The sequence below is a fragment of the Protopterus annectens genome, chromosome 4.part0 (genome assembly GCF_019279795.1).
Source record: "Protopterus annectens isolate FY-2018-M chromosome 4.part0, PAN1.0, whole genome shotgun sequence".
Classification (NCBI taxonomy): Eukaryota; Metazoa; Chordata; order Ceratodontiformes; family Protopteridae; genus Protopterus; species Protopterus annectens.
The window spans coordinates 1,843,657,920-1,843,673,728 of NC_056733.1; the positions used below are offsets into that span (position 1 = coordinate 1,843,657,920).

The 15,809-nt window shown below is 35.5% G+C and overlaps 1 protein-coding gene across 1 annotated transcript in view; it reads left to right on the forward strand.

Moving 5' to 3' along the window:
• Positions 1-15,809, forward strand: part of GABRB2 (gamma-aminobutyric acid type A receptor subunit beta2) — a 1,614,606-nt gene that overhangs the window by 944,603 nt on the left and 654,194 nt on the right. The window contains exon 5 of the mRNA XM_044069527.1: positions 1,429-1,511. Within this exon, the coding sequence (XP_043925462.1) occupies positions 1,429-1,511 (83 nt within the window). The remainder of the gene's footprint in view (positions 1-1,428; positions 1,512-15,809) is intronic.

Genomic DNA, 15,809 nt, shown 5'->3' on the forward strand with positions numbered 1-15,809 from the left:
TCTTTAAACAAAAGCACAATCAGAATTGTTACTCCATGTGTCTGGATGTCATAACTGATGACTCCTTAAAATCTGATGTCTGCATCCAGCAATAGATAAAAAGTCCAACCCAAAAAATTTCCACACTGTCTGCAAAAAAAATAAATAAAAAAAAAAAAATAAATAAAAAAAACAAAAACAAACTATTGCTTCTGCTCATTAGTCTTATCAGTCTTATATAGCTAGCAGGGCTAGATATTTGATGGTGTAAACTTTGGCTCTAGATGATTGGTACAAAACTGTGAAAAAAGGTTGTGGATGGAATTAAGACAGTCTAAAAGGAAAACTTGAACAGTGCAAAAATAAAATAGCTAGGTTTATCACAAACCAACCTTATAGAACATATCACTATGTATCCCTGAAACAATTAAACTGGTAAGAAGTAAACCACCACCTCACACACTCTCAGATACCTGTTGTCCAAAAATCTCACATATAAACCCATTAAATGCCTGGCAGTAGCCAAAATCATACATCTTTCTTCACCAATTAGACACCTCCTCCCTAAAGTTAAAATTCTTTTAAATACAAACTAATCACGTGACTCTGGGGATGATGCCCTATACAATAATTACATCTCCAAAATCTGGAATTACATTCCACTCCACTAAAACAAATTGATAACTTACGCTCTTTAAAAACTGAGCAATAGCAATATTTTAAAAACTCATGTAGATGCTCTTGCTCAACACCCATCTATCCTCCTAATATTCCCTCATACCATATCATTAAACTTAATTTGTATTTTTTTTTTCTGAGTACATCTTTTTCTTATTTACTCACTATTTCCTAAACTAGCCATGCTCAGCCAAGTGTATAAACCCCATAGTATGGAACCTTTCTTAATTCTGCTGAAACTCCTCTCTCATTTCATTTTATAACACCTATGTTTACTATTCTAAGTCAAGACAGAGAGGCTCGCTAAGAAAATTGTGCCTGCTAACATATTTGAAATCAACACGGATAAGCTGTCTAAGGAAACAATACCACCTATTGTCCTCTATATGTAACATATTGTTTTGTATTATTTGCAACTGAAACTTTACTGTAATACTTGTAATATATAATGTTTTTTTAATGGTAATTTTTGTATTATTTTGCATTTTCTTTTCTCTTGTTCAATTCTATGAAGCTTTTCTGCCCTGGTCTCCATTGAAAGGGGGCATTGTACCCAGTTAGACATTTCCAGTAAGTAAAAGTAAATAAATAGTTATAATTAAATATGTTTTTCTGATACTATCTATTTAAATATATAATTCATTCATTGGTGCAATTAAATTCTAATAATTGTATTAAATGAAATCCAATGTTGCACATATTTTCAGAGATAAAAATAATATAAGTGTTTCTTTCAATATTTGACATTCCAGCAATGTTTTTTTTTTTCAGTATTACAACAACAGCAGCCTGTATGATGGATCTCAGAAGATACCCTCTGGATGAACAGAACTGTACATTAGAAATTGAAAGCTGTAAGTACATTATTTTATGCTCTATTTTCTCAGAGTTATAGTTACAGTTTTGCAAATAAATGGTTTTAGATGGATGAGTGGATCCTTAGAATGTTACCAACTGTCATTAATGTATTTGCATATGAAGAATAAATAAAGATCTGGAACATGCTTTCTGCTTGTAAAATCTTTATCAGAATTGATTATTTTTGTTTTGCTGGAAAATCTATGAGGAATGAATGCACTGATGGATTATACTGTTGTTATTAACTCATCTAATTCTATATCTGGAGGTTAATGTTTACATTTTTTGGATTAATTACTTTTGTTTTAGACAATAAATTACTTGTGCTTTGTTTTAAAATGATACATAGTAGGATTTACAAAAGAGTAACAACAAGGACCACTTTCCTATAATCTTCTCTGAAATATTTTTTTTTTTTAGATTTTATTGGTTAAATTATGTGAAACTGCATTCATTTAATATTAAGAATCCTCTTTTATGGGTCTTTGTTGGGTACATCTTTCATACCAGATAGATTATGGCATTTTTGAAAGATCCTGCACATAGATATGTATTTGATCCTGTATTCATATATTCTATAACTTAATGTTATGAGTACATAAACGCATGCTGTCCCTGAGCCTGCCAGCTCTATTTTCCCCTTCACACAGTTCAGATATTACTCTTTATTGTCATTGTCAAGAGCTGTATATCTACATGCTTAAATACCAGCATAATAAGTGTCCAAAGAGACATCATATTACCAGTCAAGACTTCTACCACAACTGTCTTTTATGTCTCAAATCAGAGCTAGACAAAGAAAGCTACGAGGAATGTTGCCGATTTATTATATAATTTTTCCCAGTTTTCCCTCCAACTTCTGACTCTCAAGCCTCTATGTGGCCATCATCTAGGCAGCCATGAGATTCATTTTGTTTCACACTCATCCCAACAATGACAGAATTTTTCATTTATGCACCTAACCACCACTCTGGCACTGATGTGAGCTCATGTATCACCTCAAGCCCTGCCTTAACCCCCTCAACCTATGCATGTGTGCTCCCCTACATGATTCAACAGAGGCTATCCTCAACAGCTTATGTGGCTTTATCCATGTACTCTGCATTCAACCCTTCCAGCCCTGTCAGTGGATCTATAGTCTAAGACGGATGAAAACCATTATTTCCTACCCCCAGATGAGAACATATATTGTCCTTCCCTTGAAGGGAATGGAAGATTCTTTGCACATACTTTTTTTCCAAGATGATTGAGGCTGTTGAGAACTCTTTGCATGTGGTCTACAAATAAAGAAGTGTTTGCAGGCCCAGGCATAAACCATAAACCAGAAAGAAGGAGGTATATCTTGTATTTCCTCAAACCCTTGTATTCTGCAGGTGCAGAGCTCATCTTAGACTACTGAGATGTCAGCTCCACAAAAGTCTCTTCCTCGGTGGGAAAATTGTTGGGCTAAAGGAAGCTCAGGTCAACCAGCTTCTACCATGGGTATGCATCCAGATTTCCCTGCATCATCCTGTCCCTGGTTGATTTTTTGGTGAATATGGTTAACTAACCTTATTTTGGAGATCAATCTCTTGAGTCAGGCAGTCAGAGATCAACAGTACTCAGGACTAAGGACTTCTTTCTTTGATCATGCCAACCATAGCCAGGACCAGTTAGAGAAACAGGTTTGGCATAGCAAATGAACATCAAATTATCATGCACCAAACAGGGGAAAGAATCAAGGAAATGTATGGAATTTGGCATAAGCTTAACTTACATATGCAAATCTAGAGCCTTAGAACTTTAATTTAAAGCTATCACTGTGTTTATGGCAGTCATCTGTTTGAGTGAGTGCCAGTTCATGGTCTCCATCTGTCATTGCTCATCAGTACAGTGCTTACCTTTATTCAAAACTGTGTGTGAATTTATTCCCACTGGTAGTTCAATGTGCAGTACTCCCTCATACGTCATCTCTTATGATGAGTCACATTATCTGATACCATTGCCTCTGAAATAGTTAAGTGTAATGAATCTGTCTCTAATACCTGATCTCCAGCTGTTTCCTCCTTTAGGGAGGTCTCCAAGCTTATAAGGAGTGACTTGGATTGATCTTGAGATTACTGTATCAAAAACCATTATCATATCATAGCTAACTGAAGGACCTTTCTATGCCCCCCTCAGCCAATTCTTCCTATCTAATTGGTATGGAGTTCCTAGGTATTAAGCCAAACATCATTCTCAAATATCCTTCCATTAATTAGGAAATGTAAATATCTTCAAACATGTATACTCAGATATTTCTGGACTTTATCAAAAGAAGCTGTCCCAAACAATTACTTTGCACCCCCGCCATGGATGATAGAATCCCAAACTTGGTTCAGACCAGTATGGAGCAGCTTTGCTTCTCACCATTTATAACTTCCTGGTCAGATTGGACCACAAATTTTAAGACTGAAACTATCTAATACCTCAGTCTTCAGAGATTATGTTAAGACTAATCTACTAAAACTGAGTGAAGACCTGGCTAACTTCAAAAGCCCCTTCCATTTTGATGACCCCACTGCTCATGCCAAATCCTTTACTGCCAGATTCTATGCATATGTAGATAACTTACAGATTAATCTGTACCTCTCAGAAGTAAATAGAGTGACACACTTAAAAATTATCTCATTGTGTACAAAAAATAAATTTAAGTCTCAACATGCCAATGATACTCTTGCTAATGTTAACAAGGAACTCTGGACCCAGACAAAGTCAACCATATCCAGATATAATGTAAAAATAGCCACAAAAAACACACTATCCAAAACCAAGAACACAGCATCCATGGGACCTGATGACATCCCAGGCTGTGTTCTACATGAATTACAGAATGAACTGGCACCACACCTAAGTACCATGTTCAATCATAGCCTCACCTCTGGCTATGTGCCCACTGAATGGAGCACAGTGACAGTTATCCCACTCCACAAAGGGGGAGCCACCACAGACCCTACCATTAGCCTAATGAGCCTGGTCTGCAAGGCTATGGAACGTATCATCATGGAACTTATAAACAATGACATTGGTAATCTCCAAACTCAGGACCCCACCCAGTTTATAAAAGGCAGATCATGTCTCCTAAACCTGATAGACTTCTTTGAAGCAGTCACCAAAGCCATAGATGAGGGTAAGGTGGTTCACACAGCCTATCTAGATCTTGCCAAGGCTTTCGACACCATGCCTCACTCTGGAATTATAGATAAACTCATTAAACTAGGTATAAATCCCTATGTCACAAGATGGGTTGCCAACTGACTCACTGACGAAACCCACACTGCCAATAGCCTAGTACCTACCTATGAACCTATGAACCTACAAACATAGGCAAAGGATAAAAACAAAGCCTTATTTAACTAAGTTTGAAATTTCAGAAACTATGCCCAATACTGTGCTGAACTAATAGTAAAGAATACCCCATGCTCAGAATGAAAAGACATAGTCAGTATTCTAGCAGACAAATTTATTTCAGACTCCTATATTCCCAGATTGAATCCTACATCTCCAAACCCCTAACTTCAGATGTCCAATGCACACTACTTCTGTGGTAGATAAAATACCAGACTGCCTACTGGTCAGCCTGAAACATGCCTTGTTAGACATATACAGAGGTTATTTAATATCTGACTCCAAACGAGTGGCATAAGTTAGAGATCTTGTCACAGAGGACTCTGTAGACTGATCAATTCTCCAATCTGCTGCTGATTAGAAAACAAGACAAGGTGATTTAACTTGAACTTTATCCTCTGATGTCACTTCTGGGTTAGTATCCAACACTTCTGCTTCATGTACTTCAGACAGTATATTCCTAATCTCACTCCATGAGGAAGTATGACCATCCAAAGGATCATTTTTATTAAGGTTTCAAACTTTTTCACATCAGATAAATCTTTATCACTCAGTTTTGTAATGCAGACTGATTCTATTTTTAAAGACTCTGCAGACAGAGGCATGACTTTGCGCTCCAGGCTGTAACCACTCCCAGGCTGGTTACAGCATCAGTAGAGGTCAAAAAGAATTGGGGAAGTCCTTTAGTACCAAATTTCTTTCAGTCAGCAGGAATATACTATGAGTCTCCCATGAAAAGAGGCCATTGCTTGTAGCAGTTTACCTTGTGATATTACTGGCCACAGTGAATGCCATTAGGCACATTAGCTTTTAGCATCATGTAGGAGATTCATCAGGCTTACATTCAGTGTGTATCACAAGGGAATATATTTTGGAACATCAAATGTTCCAAACATCGAAAGAAAAAAAAACATTGAATGGAAAGACACCAAATATTTGAAATGTCAGTTATGTAAAAGTAAATACTATACATTCTGTGTAGACAGTCAAGCCCCCCCTCCCTGCATCCTGCCAACCCTAATAATTATGTATATTTCAGCTCTGAGATCACACCATAGTTGGGAAATGGCAAAAACCAGTATCTAGTCTACCACTATCTCCTGTAGCTCACTAGTCACTTTTTAAAAAGTGGGAAAAGCTGGTTGACATTGTGAATTTTTGACATCATTCCATTTGATGTTTTTTTCTTTGAACATTCTGAACATTTGATGAATGTCATTTGTCTAAAAGCCATTGTAATTATAGACATCATCAGGACCCTTCAGGCTCTGAACTGTACAAGCTATGAGTATGACCTTATAATTGCTCATGCTTGTATAAATAATCTCAGGTAGTCTTCCTTGGAGGAGCTTAGAGAGACATGTTGAAGCATTCATTGCATTTTCTTAAGCACAGGAATGCCTTTAGTGATGTCTGCATGCAAATCAGCAATCACTGATTTCAATGACTGACTACACACATGGTAGAATTCTAGTCGAATGTGGTTTATCACAGCCTAGGAAAATAGTAAAATGACCTTCCTGCTTCAATAGGGATAGGTTGCACATATAGTTTGAAGACCGTCCTATGCTGACAAAAATGTCGTCATCCTCATAATGCCTTTCTAGGCCTTGTAAAATCACTAAACATTCCAAGCTACCAAACCCTATTCTGACATGGGTTAAAATGGCTCCATGGCAAATATAAAAAAATAAAGCCAGCACCAAATGGAAGTTTCCAAATGAATATTAATTTATTAAATAAACATTTTCAAGCAACTAAGGGTGACAAACACCCCCAGTAAAGCACAAAAGTGCTCCAGAAATTGGGCATCTACACAAGCTAGGGAAGATCTCTTACAATGTAAAAACAAGGAAAAAACATCAGGGGACCAAGATGTTTTGAGAATGGTTACGACATATGGATGCAATACTAAAGCTTTCATGAATATTATCCAGAAACATTGGAATATTTTGTTGTCAGATCAGAAATCAGCCTCTATGGTGGGCCAGAGATGCTTCTTCTCCTTCTGACATGGCAAAAGTTTAGGCTCACTCCTGGGCCATTATAAACTTTCTTTCCAGGTCTCAGCTGGACCTGTACAGCAAATGCTATTGGGTGACAAATTGTGTGGTACTTATCCATGTGATCATTGCACACATTGTTCTAGAGTTTTCAAAATTAATGAATTTACTAGCCCCAATACTGATAGAGTCCTTGACATAAAGTTTCTGGCCAATTGTGTTTCAGATTGGGTGGTGTACCTGACCTCTTGTCCTTGCTCAGCCTTTTATGTGAGTAAGACATCCAGACGATTATGGATCAGGATTTCAGAACATATGAGTGACATAAGGAATCATAAACTTACTAGTGCACTTTATAAACACACACTTTAGCACCCTTCTGCTTCCTTTTATTTTACGGTCATTGACAAAATTAAAGGGGATAGGTCCCTCAAAAGTGGTTGGCACATAATTTTAGATAATAAGGAAAGGAAATGGATAATTAAATCGGGTGGCCTTTTTAGCCCTGGTTTGAATGAGCATCTCTAAATATATCTTTAATAGGAATCCATTAAGTATATAATGACTTGATTGGTTTGTAATTAAGATGCTATAAATACTGTTACTCTGATGTTACTTATTTTTTATTGAGTTTGTTTGCGTACTGAAGAAGGCTAATATAGCCGAAACCGGTTTGCTTTTTTCTGGAGCACTTTTGTGCTTTACTGGGGGTGTATGTCACCCTTAGTTGCTTGAAAATGTTTATCTAATAAATTAGTATTCATGTGGCAACTTCTATTTGGTGCTGGCCCTATTTTTTCATCTTTGTCTTGGTTTTTTGGGCTCTGGCACTTGCCGTACCTGCAAGGAGTTTGGATTGAGTGTTAAAATGGCTCCACTAAACAGAAGAAGCCTGAGTGGCAACATTTCTGACTGGGAAATTTCCCTACAGGATATACATTTTTGTACAGCTACTGAAGCCTGACTTTAGTTAATGGAAGCCAAGCCTTCTTTTCCAAGATTTACCAGCTGCCCCTTTTCAAGACCACGAGTGTCAGTGTGAGTATATCCATATTTATTACAGTTCTCATACTACCTCAAGCTAAATTTAGTGCAGTTTTAAATCGCTCTTCAAATCCCTGCATGAATTTATCAAGTAACTAAACATCCTTTCCCCAAAAAAGGTCAAGCTGAACCCCTTTTTAGGAGATTTCTATTACTCAGATATCAACTGGGCCTGTTACAAATCCACTAATTGTTATGCTTAGGCTTTTCTTGACATAAGGAACACCATATCCCTAGATCAAATAGTTACGTTCAGTATTACAGTTCCAAACATTCTAGTCATTCTCTTAACTGTCCTCTACTCAGCCGTACATGTATTAAATTTCCTAGTTAAATCAGACTATTTATCTATCACCTTATGTCTCAAAACTAGACACTGTAGCCCACTAATTGATCTGCCTTCAGGACTTAACCACTACCAGCCTATTAGATTTTATTGACATTCTTGAAAAATTTAAGTAGTCCAATTACCTCAAATCATTGAACACCAATACCCGAGGCGTAATCAAGGAATTTTATGACTTATTAAGTCACTGCATGGAGTAAGCTGTTCTATTCCTTTATAAACAAAACAAAACAAATGCATAAAGGATCCAATCTGTTGGGACAATAGAATCTGCAATTTATATGAAAAGTACTGTATTTTAAATACTCTCAAATTAGAAAAGAACTCAAGGTCACTATGAGAAGTCCAGAAGACAACCATAAGGCCTTTTTGTGCTATTTAATTAAACTCCTCAATAATACCCTACCATACTCAGTCATTGTAATATTCACACCAACTCAAAATTCCTAGCCAACAGCATGACAAATGAATGCAGCACTAATATCGTAATAGCTACAACAGCTTTAATCCCACCATAACAACTGAGGCTGACTTTATCCCATTAATCAGTATTGACTAAGTATTAGCTGCCCTGTGTAGGACAAGAAAACAGCACCTCCATCTGGCCAGACAGCATACCTCTCTGTTTACTGGTAAGCTTAAAGCATTTGTCATTCAAAGTTCTTTTAAACATCTTCAATCAAAGTATCTCCACAGGATGTGTACCAAAAGAATGAAGAAATGCCATAGCTGTTCTCACCTCACAAAGGTAACCCCCGACTGTCCCAGTTAACTGTAAAACAATACTTCTCACTTAGATGTACCTGTGAAGCTAATGATTAAATTATTTTACAACTAATCAATAAAAGCATACAAGTTCCATTGACATTGAAGCCATCATAGTTTGGCTTTATCAAACTCACATTTTGTCTCCTTAATCTTTTTAGCATCTTTAAAAATGGCAGTAAAGCCCTGAATGATTATCCATCCACACTGCTTATTTGAACCAAAATATATAATAACATTCCCCAGTGTGGCATCACAAATAAGCTATTCTAACTAAACATAAGTAGTTTGCTGGAGTGCTGACTGTCATACAGAAGAGTATCAATCTGAATAAATGATACCCTCTCCAAAAAGAACAGTTAGCTCATAGCATTCCCTAAGGGTCTATTTAGGGCTCTCTCCTCTTCAGAAAGTAATTCTGTGAAGTATAGGAAAATGCTAGCAACATTTAATTGGCTGGAGTTGCAGAAAACTACAATTTAGGTTTCATTCTAACCTCCCCTTTGGATTATTATAACTGGTGCTCAGATCATAGTTTCACCTTAAATTTAATGAATGTAGTAGTGTCACCTTTGATAGAACTAGACCACCTGTACTGTATCACTTTAATGGAAAACTTACCTCAAGACTGACACCATGATATGGGTATGTTGCCAGTACACATACCTAGGCTGTATTCCTCTGTAACTTTTTGTACTAGGCTAGTCAATCTCATGGTAAATTTGTGGGTGCCCATCCAATCATTTAGGTCTTGTTTGAAGGAAGAAGATTTAGGTTCTTAGTTTTGGTATTTGAGGATTCATTTTACTTGTAAAGATATAAGTGATCCAAGACAACTGGGCGTATAATAACATGGAACGGAAGGCATAGATTTCCTACCAAGAATCTAAAAGATACTGAATAAAGGAATACTGCTTCCTGTGTCTCTTGGTAACTTAGGATCTTTAAGAGACTGATCTCCTAAATTAGGAATCTGTGATGTCTTTCTAGTTGTTTGCTATATCTAGTAAAGTACATCCTAAAGGTAGTACTGTACACAATAATTGGCCTAATCAATGCTGAATATAATAGAACAATGACCTGACTACTGTTTTCACATGATGATAGAAAGATTGTGAATTATTATTTCACTGGGGGGCAACCGGCAGGTTTGTTTGTGAATTTCCCTTTATTTTTTATTTTGGGACTACTGTCTCTACACATTTTTCTAAATGGGTATAGATCCCCCTTCTTAAAGTTACCTGCTGTGTCATCATTGGAGATGATACAGCCATGTGTGATTTTTGAAATCTCATCATGGAATGTGATGTGGTTGTATATATAAAATTAGAGAGATCTGAGACATTACAGGTGATTTGATCATTTTGAATGTAAAAGAAACTAGTTTATAATCTGACTCAGTGCAAGAAAAGACAGGATTTGTAGGATGAGATCAAGACTATCATGCCCTATAATGGGTTTATTAACTGTCTGATCCAGGGAGTTTTTGTTTATTAAATCTTAGAACTTCTGGAAGTAGCCTACATTGGAGGTATAGGTACTCCTGTTTATCTCATTCCCTCCAATGGATCTCTTTTGAGTTTGTACTCTTAACTCTCAGTGAGTGTGGCCTGAGCCTTAAAAAACATATGTTAATGCCTCACAGTTCAAATAGATGTTCATACCTCTAGAACAATAAGTGTTTCTAGAAAACTGTAAATGGTAAACTGCTCAGCACAAAGTAACATTTACAGTGGCTGTAGTAATTCAGTTCTAGGTCTTAAACTGGAGTTTATAATCCACAATAATAGCAGCAAATATGCATTATGTAATATTGTACAAACTGCTAAAATATGTCAGTAACCATCCAAGCATCACACATACTACCAGTAGCATTTTTGTTATACTGCTCCTAGTTTTCATATGAGTCTAAACAGTTCTGTCTGAGTCACTTGATTATTGAGATATTTAGTGAAATATGAAAATCGTCACAATACAAATAAATATCATACTAATAATATTAAATTTCTCTTGATCTGCACTAGACAGAGGTCAGGTTAAAATACAATTGAGTCTGTCATTTTGTAAACTTTAAGTTGAATTCCTTTAATACCTTGTATGTAGTACAGTTTTGGAATTATTAATGCAAAAATGAATAGGCAATATTTGACGCCTAGAAGCACCAGCAGGAAGTAACTGCAGAAACACGTGTAGACATCACTAGCCTGTAATGAGTTATTGAAGGTTATTTGAAGTATCTCAATATAATTGAGTTCTTGCTGTTCATTCACTACATTTTGGAATTGTACTTGATTTTCTGGGGCCATTAAGGGTGTCCTGTAATGGTATTAGATTATAATTTGTCCTGTTTAGGGTGATCTGGATCTTTGTTTGATGGTCTCTTTGAATCTGCTTGAGTGTGGTATGGTCTTAGCAAATATAGCGACACCTCCACAGTTATCATTGGGTATAAACCAAACTAAAAGGGACTGTTTTCTTTATAGTTAAACCATGTTTGGAGTAATTACACAAATGTTTATGATCTCCCAATTCATGATATTTCAAAATTGGCCAGTTTTTTTTGTCAAGACTTCTGGCATTGAGCAGAGAAACCTTAATTTGATCAGGTTTAGGTCTAATATGTTTATGTTGGAATTATCATTAGCTGGACTATAATATTTTCAGAAATCTGTTAAGTGCCTCCATGTAATTTGAGGGTACTATACTTGACACACATTCATCCTAATTTTCTTTTATTTTGCCTGTATTCATCCTAATTCCCTTTTATTTTGTCTTTATCCACCCCATCATAGAATGCAAGACATAATTTGGCATATGTAACTCTAAATGACTCTCCCCATTAGAAAGGCCAATGTGTTGTATAACCCAAGTAATCCAAAGCTGAAAGGGTCACGCTTAAAAAATATCTGTGGTTTCTGTCTTGTTTTGTGAGGTGATCTATGGCTTGGAGATAACAAGCATGGAAAAAAACAACTTTTTGACATATAAACTTGAAGTTCATTGTAGAAGACATGGTGTTTATATTTATCTACCCATCTCTTTTCCTATGTATGCATGTATGTATATTTTTTATTTATTTATATACTATTTGTAAGACCCTTCACTCATTGCCTGCACCCAAATGTACTGTAAATGGTATGGTAAATTTCATCCACTGTTTTAAATAGTTGTTGTGGTGAAAACGACTGCCCAAAAATGAAGAATGGAGGTAGTATTTTAAACGTGATGCACCCACAGCCAGGCAGGCTTTATATGTCCCTTAGGTGTAATATTTGGAGTTTATGTATAAAATAGCTTCCCTTGATTTTGTGTTGAAATTTTTGGGCAGAAGTGAATGGACTAGTGACATTGGTATGGTGCATATGTAAGGTTAAATCAGTTTTTTTTTCTACCATAAATGGCACTGGAGTGAAGGCTTCTATCTTTCACATGTGGCGTGGCAAATGAAGCAGAAAATGCACAACAGAAATAGATAAACTCAGATTTATAGACTGCATTCTTATATTTCTGTATCTGGAAATTAAAAAAGATAAAACATGAATTGCACACCACTATAAGACAATGGAAAATGCCACAACTATGCCTTGCCGCAGTGCAGAGCATACTAAAAGTAAATGCACAGGTGTGAAAACTGAAATGCATGTCAGTAGGGTAAGTCAAAGTTCCAGACAAATTTAATGTGTGCTTATTCTAATGAAGTGTACAGTGAAAACGGTAAATGTAAAGCGTTAGTTGTCTTTGAAGAAAATCTTATCAAAATGCTCAAGAACTTGCAGTGACTTCACTGTATTATGTGTTTATTGAATTCTAACTGCAAGGTACCTGGTGACTCCTAAAGCTGACTCTCTCTCCTTACTTAATGATCTCTAATGTCTGCTGGAAAATTGATCATAGTGGGATAACATAGCTCACTCATTATACAATATACAAGTTTGTCTTTTGATATTTAAACCTGTTTTTGTCCAATCCATTCCTTTTAACCAAAGTGTGACAACCTCACTGTAGAGTCAAGCTTCTTCATTATAATATAATGTTAAGATCAATGACTAACCAAACAATATGTTTACAGTAGCTAAAAATTTGCATGATTTTAAAGGAGTTCATGGGAATTTGTAAAATAATCACAATAATTCTGCATTGTGACACATAAAGTTTACAGATGAAATAACTGAAAGCATACCTTAGCAGGATGGCACTGTCTATCCAGATAATAATTAAGCCATCTCTGCACAACTGAGCTTTGCCTTTGCAGTAACAATTTCCATTTACTTTTACAGTGAAACTCTGTAATTTAATTCATCCTAAATATCAGAAAAAGGATGAAAGAGCACTCATTCAGCAAAAGTACTTATGCATTGTAGTTCTTAATAGTTTTGAAAATGACACACATATATATCAAGCCCTTCTAGAAAAATCAGGGGATATGTATATTTTTTTAGTGCAAAAATAAAGTGCGTTGAACACTGTCTTATAAAGTTCTGCAAATGATTTCAGTTATGAATTAATATGTACAGCTACTTATTTCTACAAATCTTTACTAAAATCAAGGATTATCAGAATTTGAGAAAATGGATTTAGCAGAAAGGGAGGAAAGGTTTAGAAATTAAACATAACAATGATAGACAAGCCAGGAATGCATTTACCCATTTGAAATATTTCACTATATTGTGCATGTTAACACGATTGCAAATGTCATTTGGTGCAATGCATAATGGGGAATACAACAATATGATCTTGATTATTTGAGAAGTGATAATCAATCTGTACAAGCAATACTGCCTATAGCTGGTATTCTATCTTTGGTGCAATTAATGTGGATGTTGCGATGGGAATAGATTGCACTGAGATGAACAGAAATATTTTTGCTTTGCCTTTTGTGATCCAGAGGAAACAACATACAGACTTTTAAAATGATTCCAAAAATGCATCACATGACATAGTGCTAAATATAAAAAGCAAATGCTGGTGCCTTTGACTACAGGGAGCAAGATATGCTTCCCTATTAACATCAATGGTGATATGTTCTTATTTGGCAGCAATCAGTTTGAAGATTTGTTACTGAATACAAAGTTTGCTTTGATCAATACTGATTTCCCAGTGGGTACGACTTGATATCTCCAGTCACATAGAAGCATCTTTGTGACTGAATCAAAATGCTGTACATGTACATAAGCAAGAGTCAACACAAGAAAAGGAAGCATAGGCACAAATACATACATACCTATCCACCTCTCACTCAATATCTATCTATCTATCTATCTATCTATCTATCTATCTATCTATCTATCTATCTATCTGTCTGTCTGTCTGACTATCTGTCTATCTGTCTCTGTCTGTCTGTCTATCTATCTATCTATCTATCTATCTATCTATCTATCTATCTATCTCTCTGTCTATATAGCATTAGTTCTTCTTTCCATTCTATTTTATTGATTAGTGGTAGCAATGGACTGTATGATCAAATGTATTACTCATCAAATGTGGGTTTTACCGAATGCTTTTTCACTGAAGATTAATTTTTTTGTGTGAAGTCATAGGTGTTTCTTATATCCAGGGAGCTTCCCCCACCTGTTGTTAGATTAAACTGGAAGTTGTCAGTTTTGAGTTCCATACATATTCAACAAGTAATTTGTTTCCAGGATTTATTCCCATCTGTGACGGATCCACACAGTCTACCAGTTTTTGCTATGCCTCGAGCCACATATCACTGTGTATGTTTAATTATTGCTAAATTAATTATTGCTAGGTCTTAATATGCCACTACATCACTATATGCTGCTAATATTGTAACAATACAATATGCTTAAGAGCAGGCCTTGCTCACTGATTACTGGTATTACTAAACTTTTGTTAACCTATAAGTTGTTTATCAGCGTAAAAAATGTTTACCAAAATGTGAAAATTTCAAAAAGAAACTATATCACAAGGTTGTGAGCTAACTGTTCTTTGAAAAAGGGAAGTAGGGCACAAGACCAGACATTACGAGGCTTGTTTACAACTTAGAAAATGATCTGTAATTTTCTAAAATATTCCATCAACTCATGATGAGCCTGTAATGTCAGATCTGTCTACAATATTCTATCAACTCAAAAAGACTATAAAAGCTCAAAGGCTAAGATGAAAATCATCATCAGCATCCGAATTTAATCACAGCACCAGCCTAAACTGAGCTTAAAGACATTTCACCAGTGTCGGCCTTGCCTTGACTGAACAGATAGCTGCACTGGATAGGATTTAAAGTTTCCCTATCAGTGGCAAAGATGATTTTTGTTTATGCATATGCTTGTAAGTACATGATTTATTAGTCTTTCTGTTTATTTAGTTTTAGCTTTACTGTACATTTAAAAAAGTTTTGCTTAATAAATTAATAAGTTTGAGCCTTGGTGTTTTGTGTCATTTCTATCCCTGTATTAACCTCAAATTTTAAAGTAACGGACTAGTACTCCATCTGCACATCAGCAGCTGTGAGACAGTAATACTAGTGCCTATGGAAGCATTTGAAGTAGTTTTGTTGAAATATTATTAGAGGCTTTGGAATTTTGAGGATATTTATGTTTATACTTTTGATATTTTTTTAATATAATAGGATGCAACTTAATTATTTATTTGAGGAATGAGCCCAAAGCCACACACATATACACACATAAAAAGACTCACACACAAGCACAAACACATATGTACACTCTCTCGCTCTATGTACATACATATATATATATATATATATATATATATATATATATATATATATATATATATATATATATATGTAT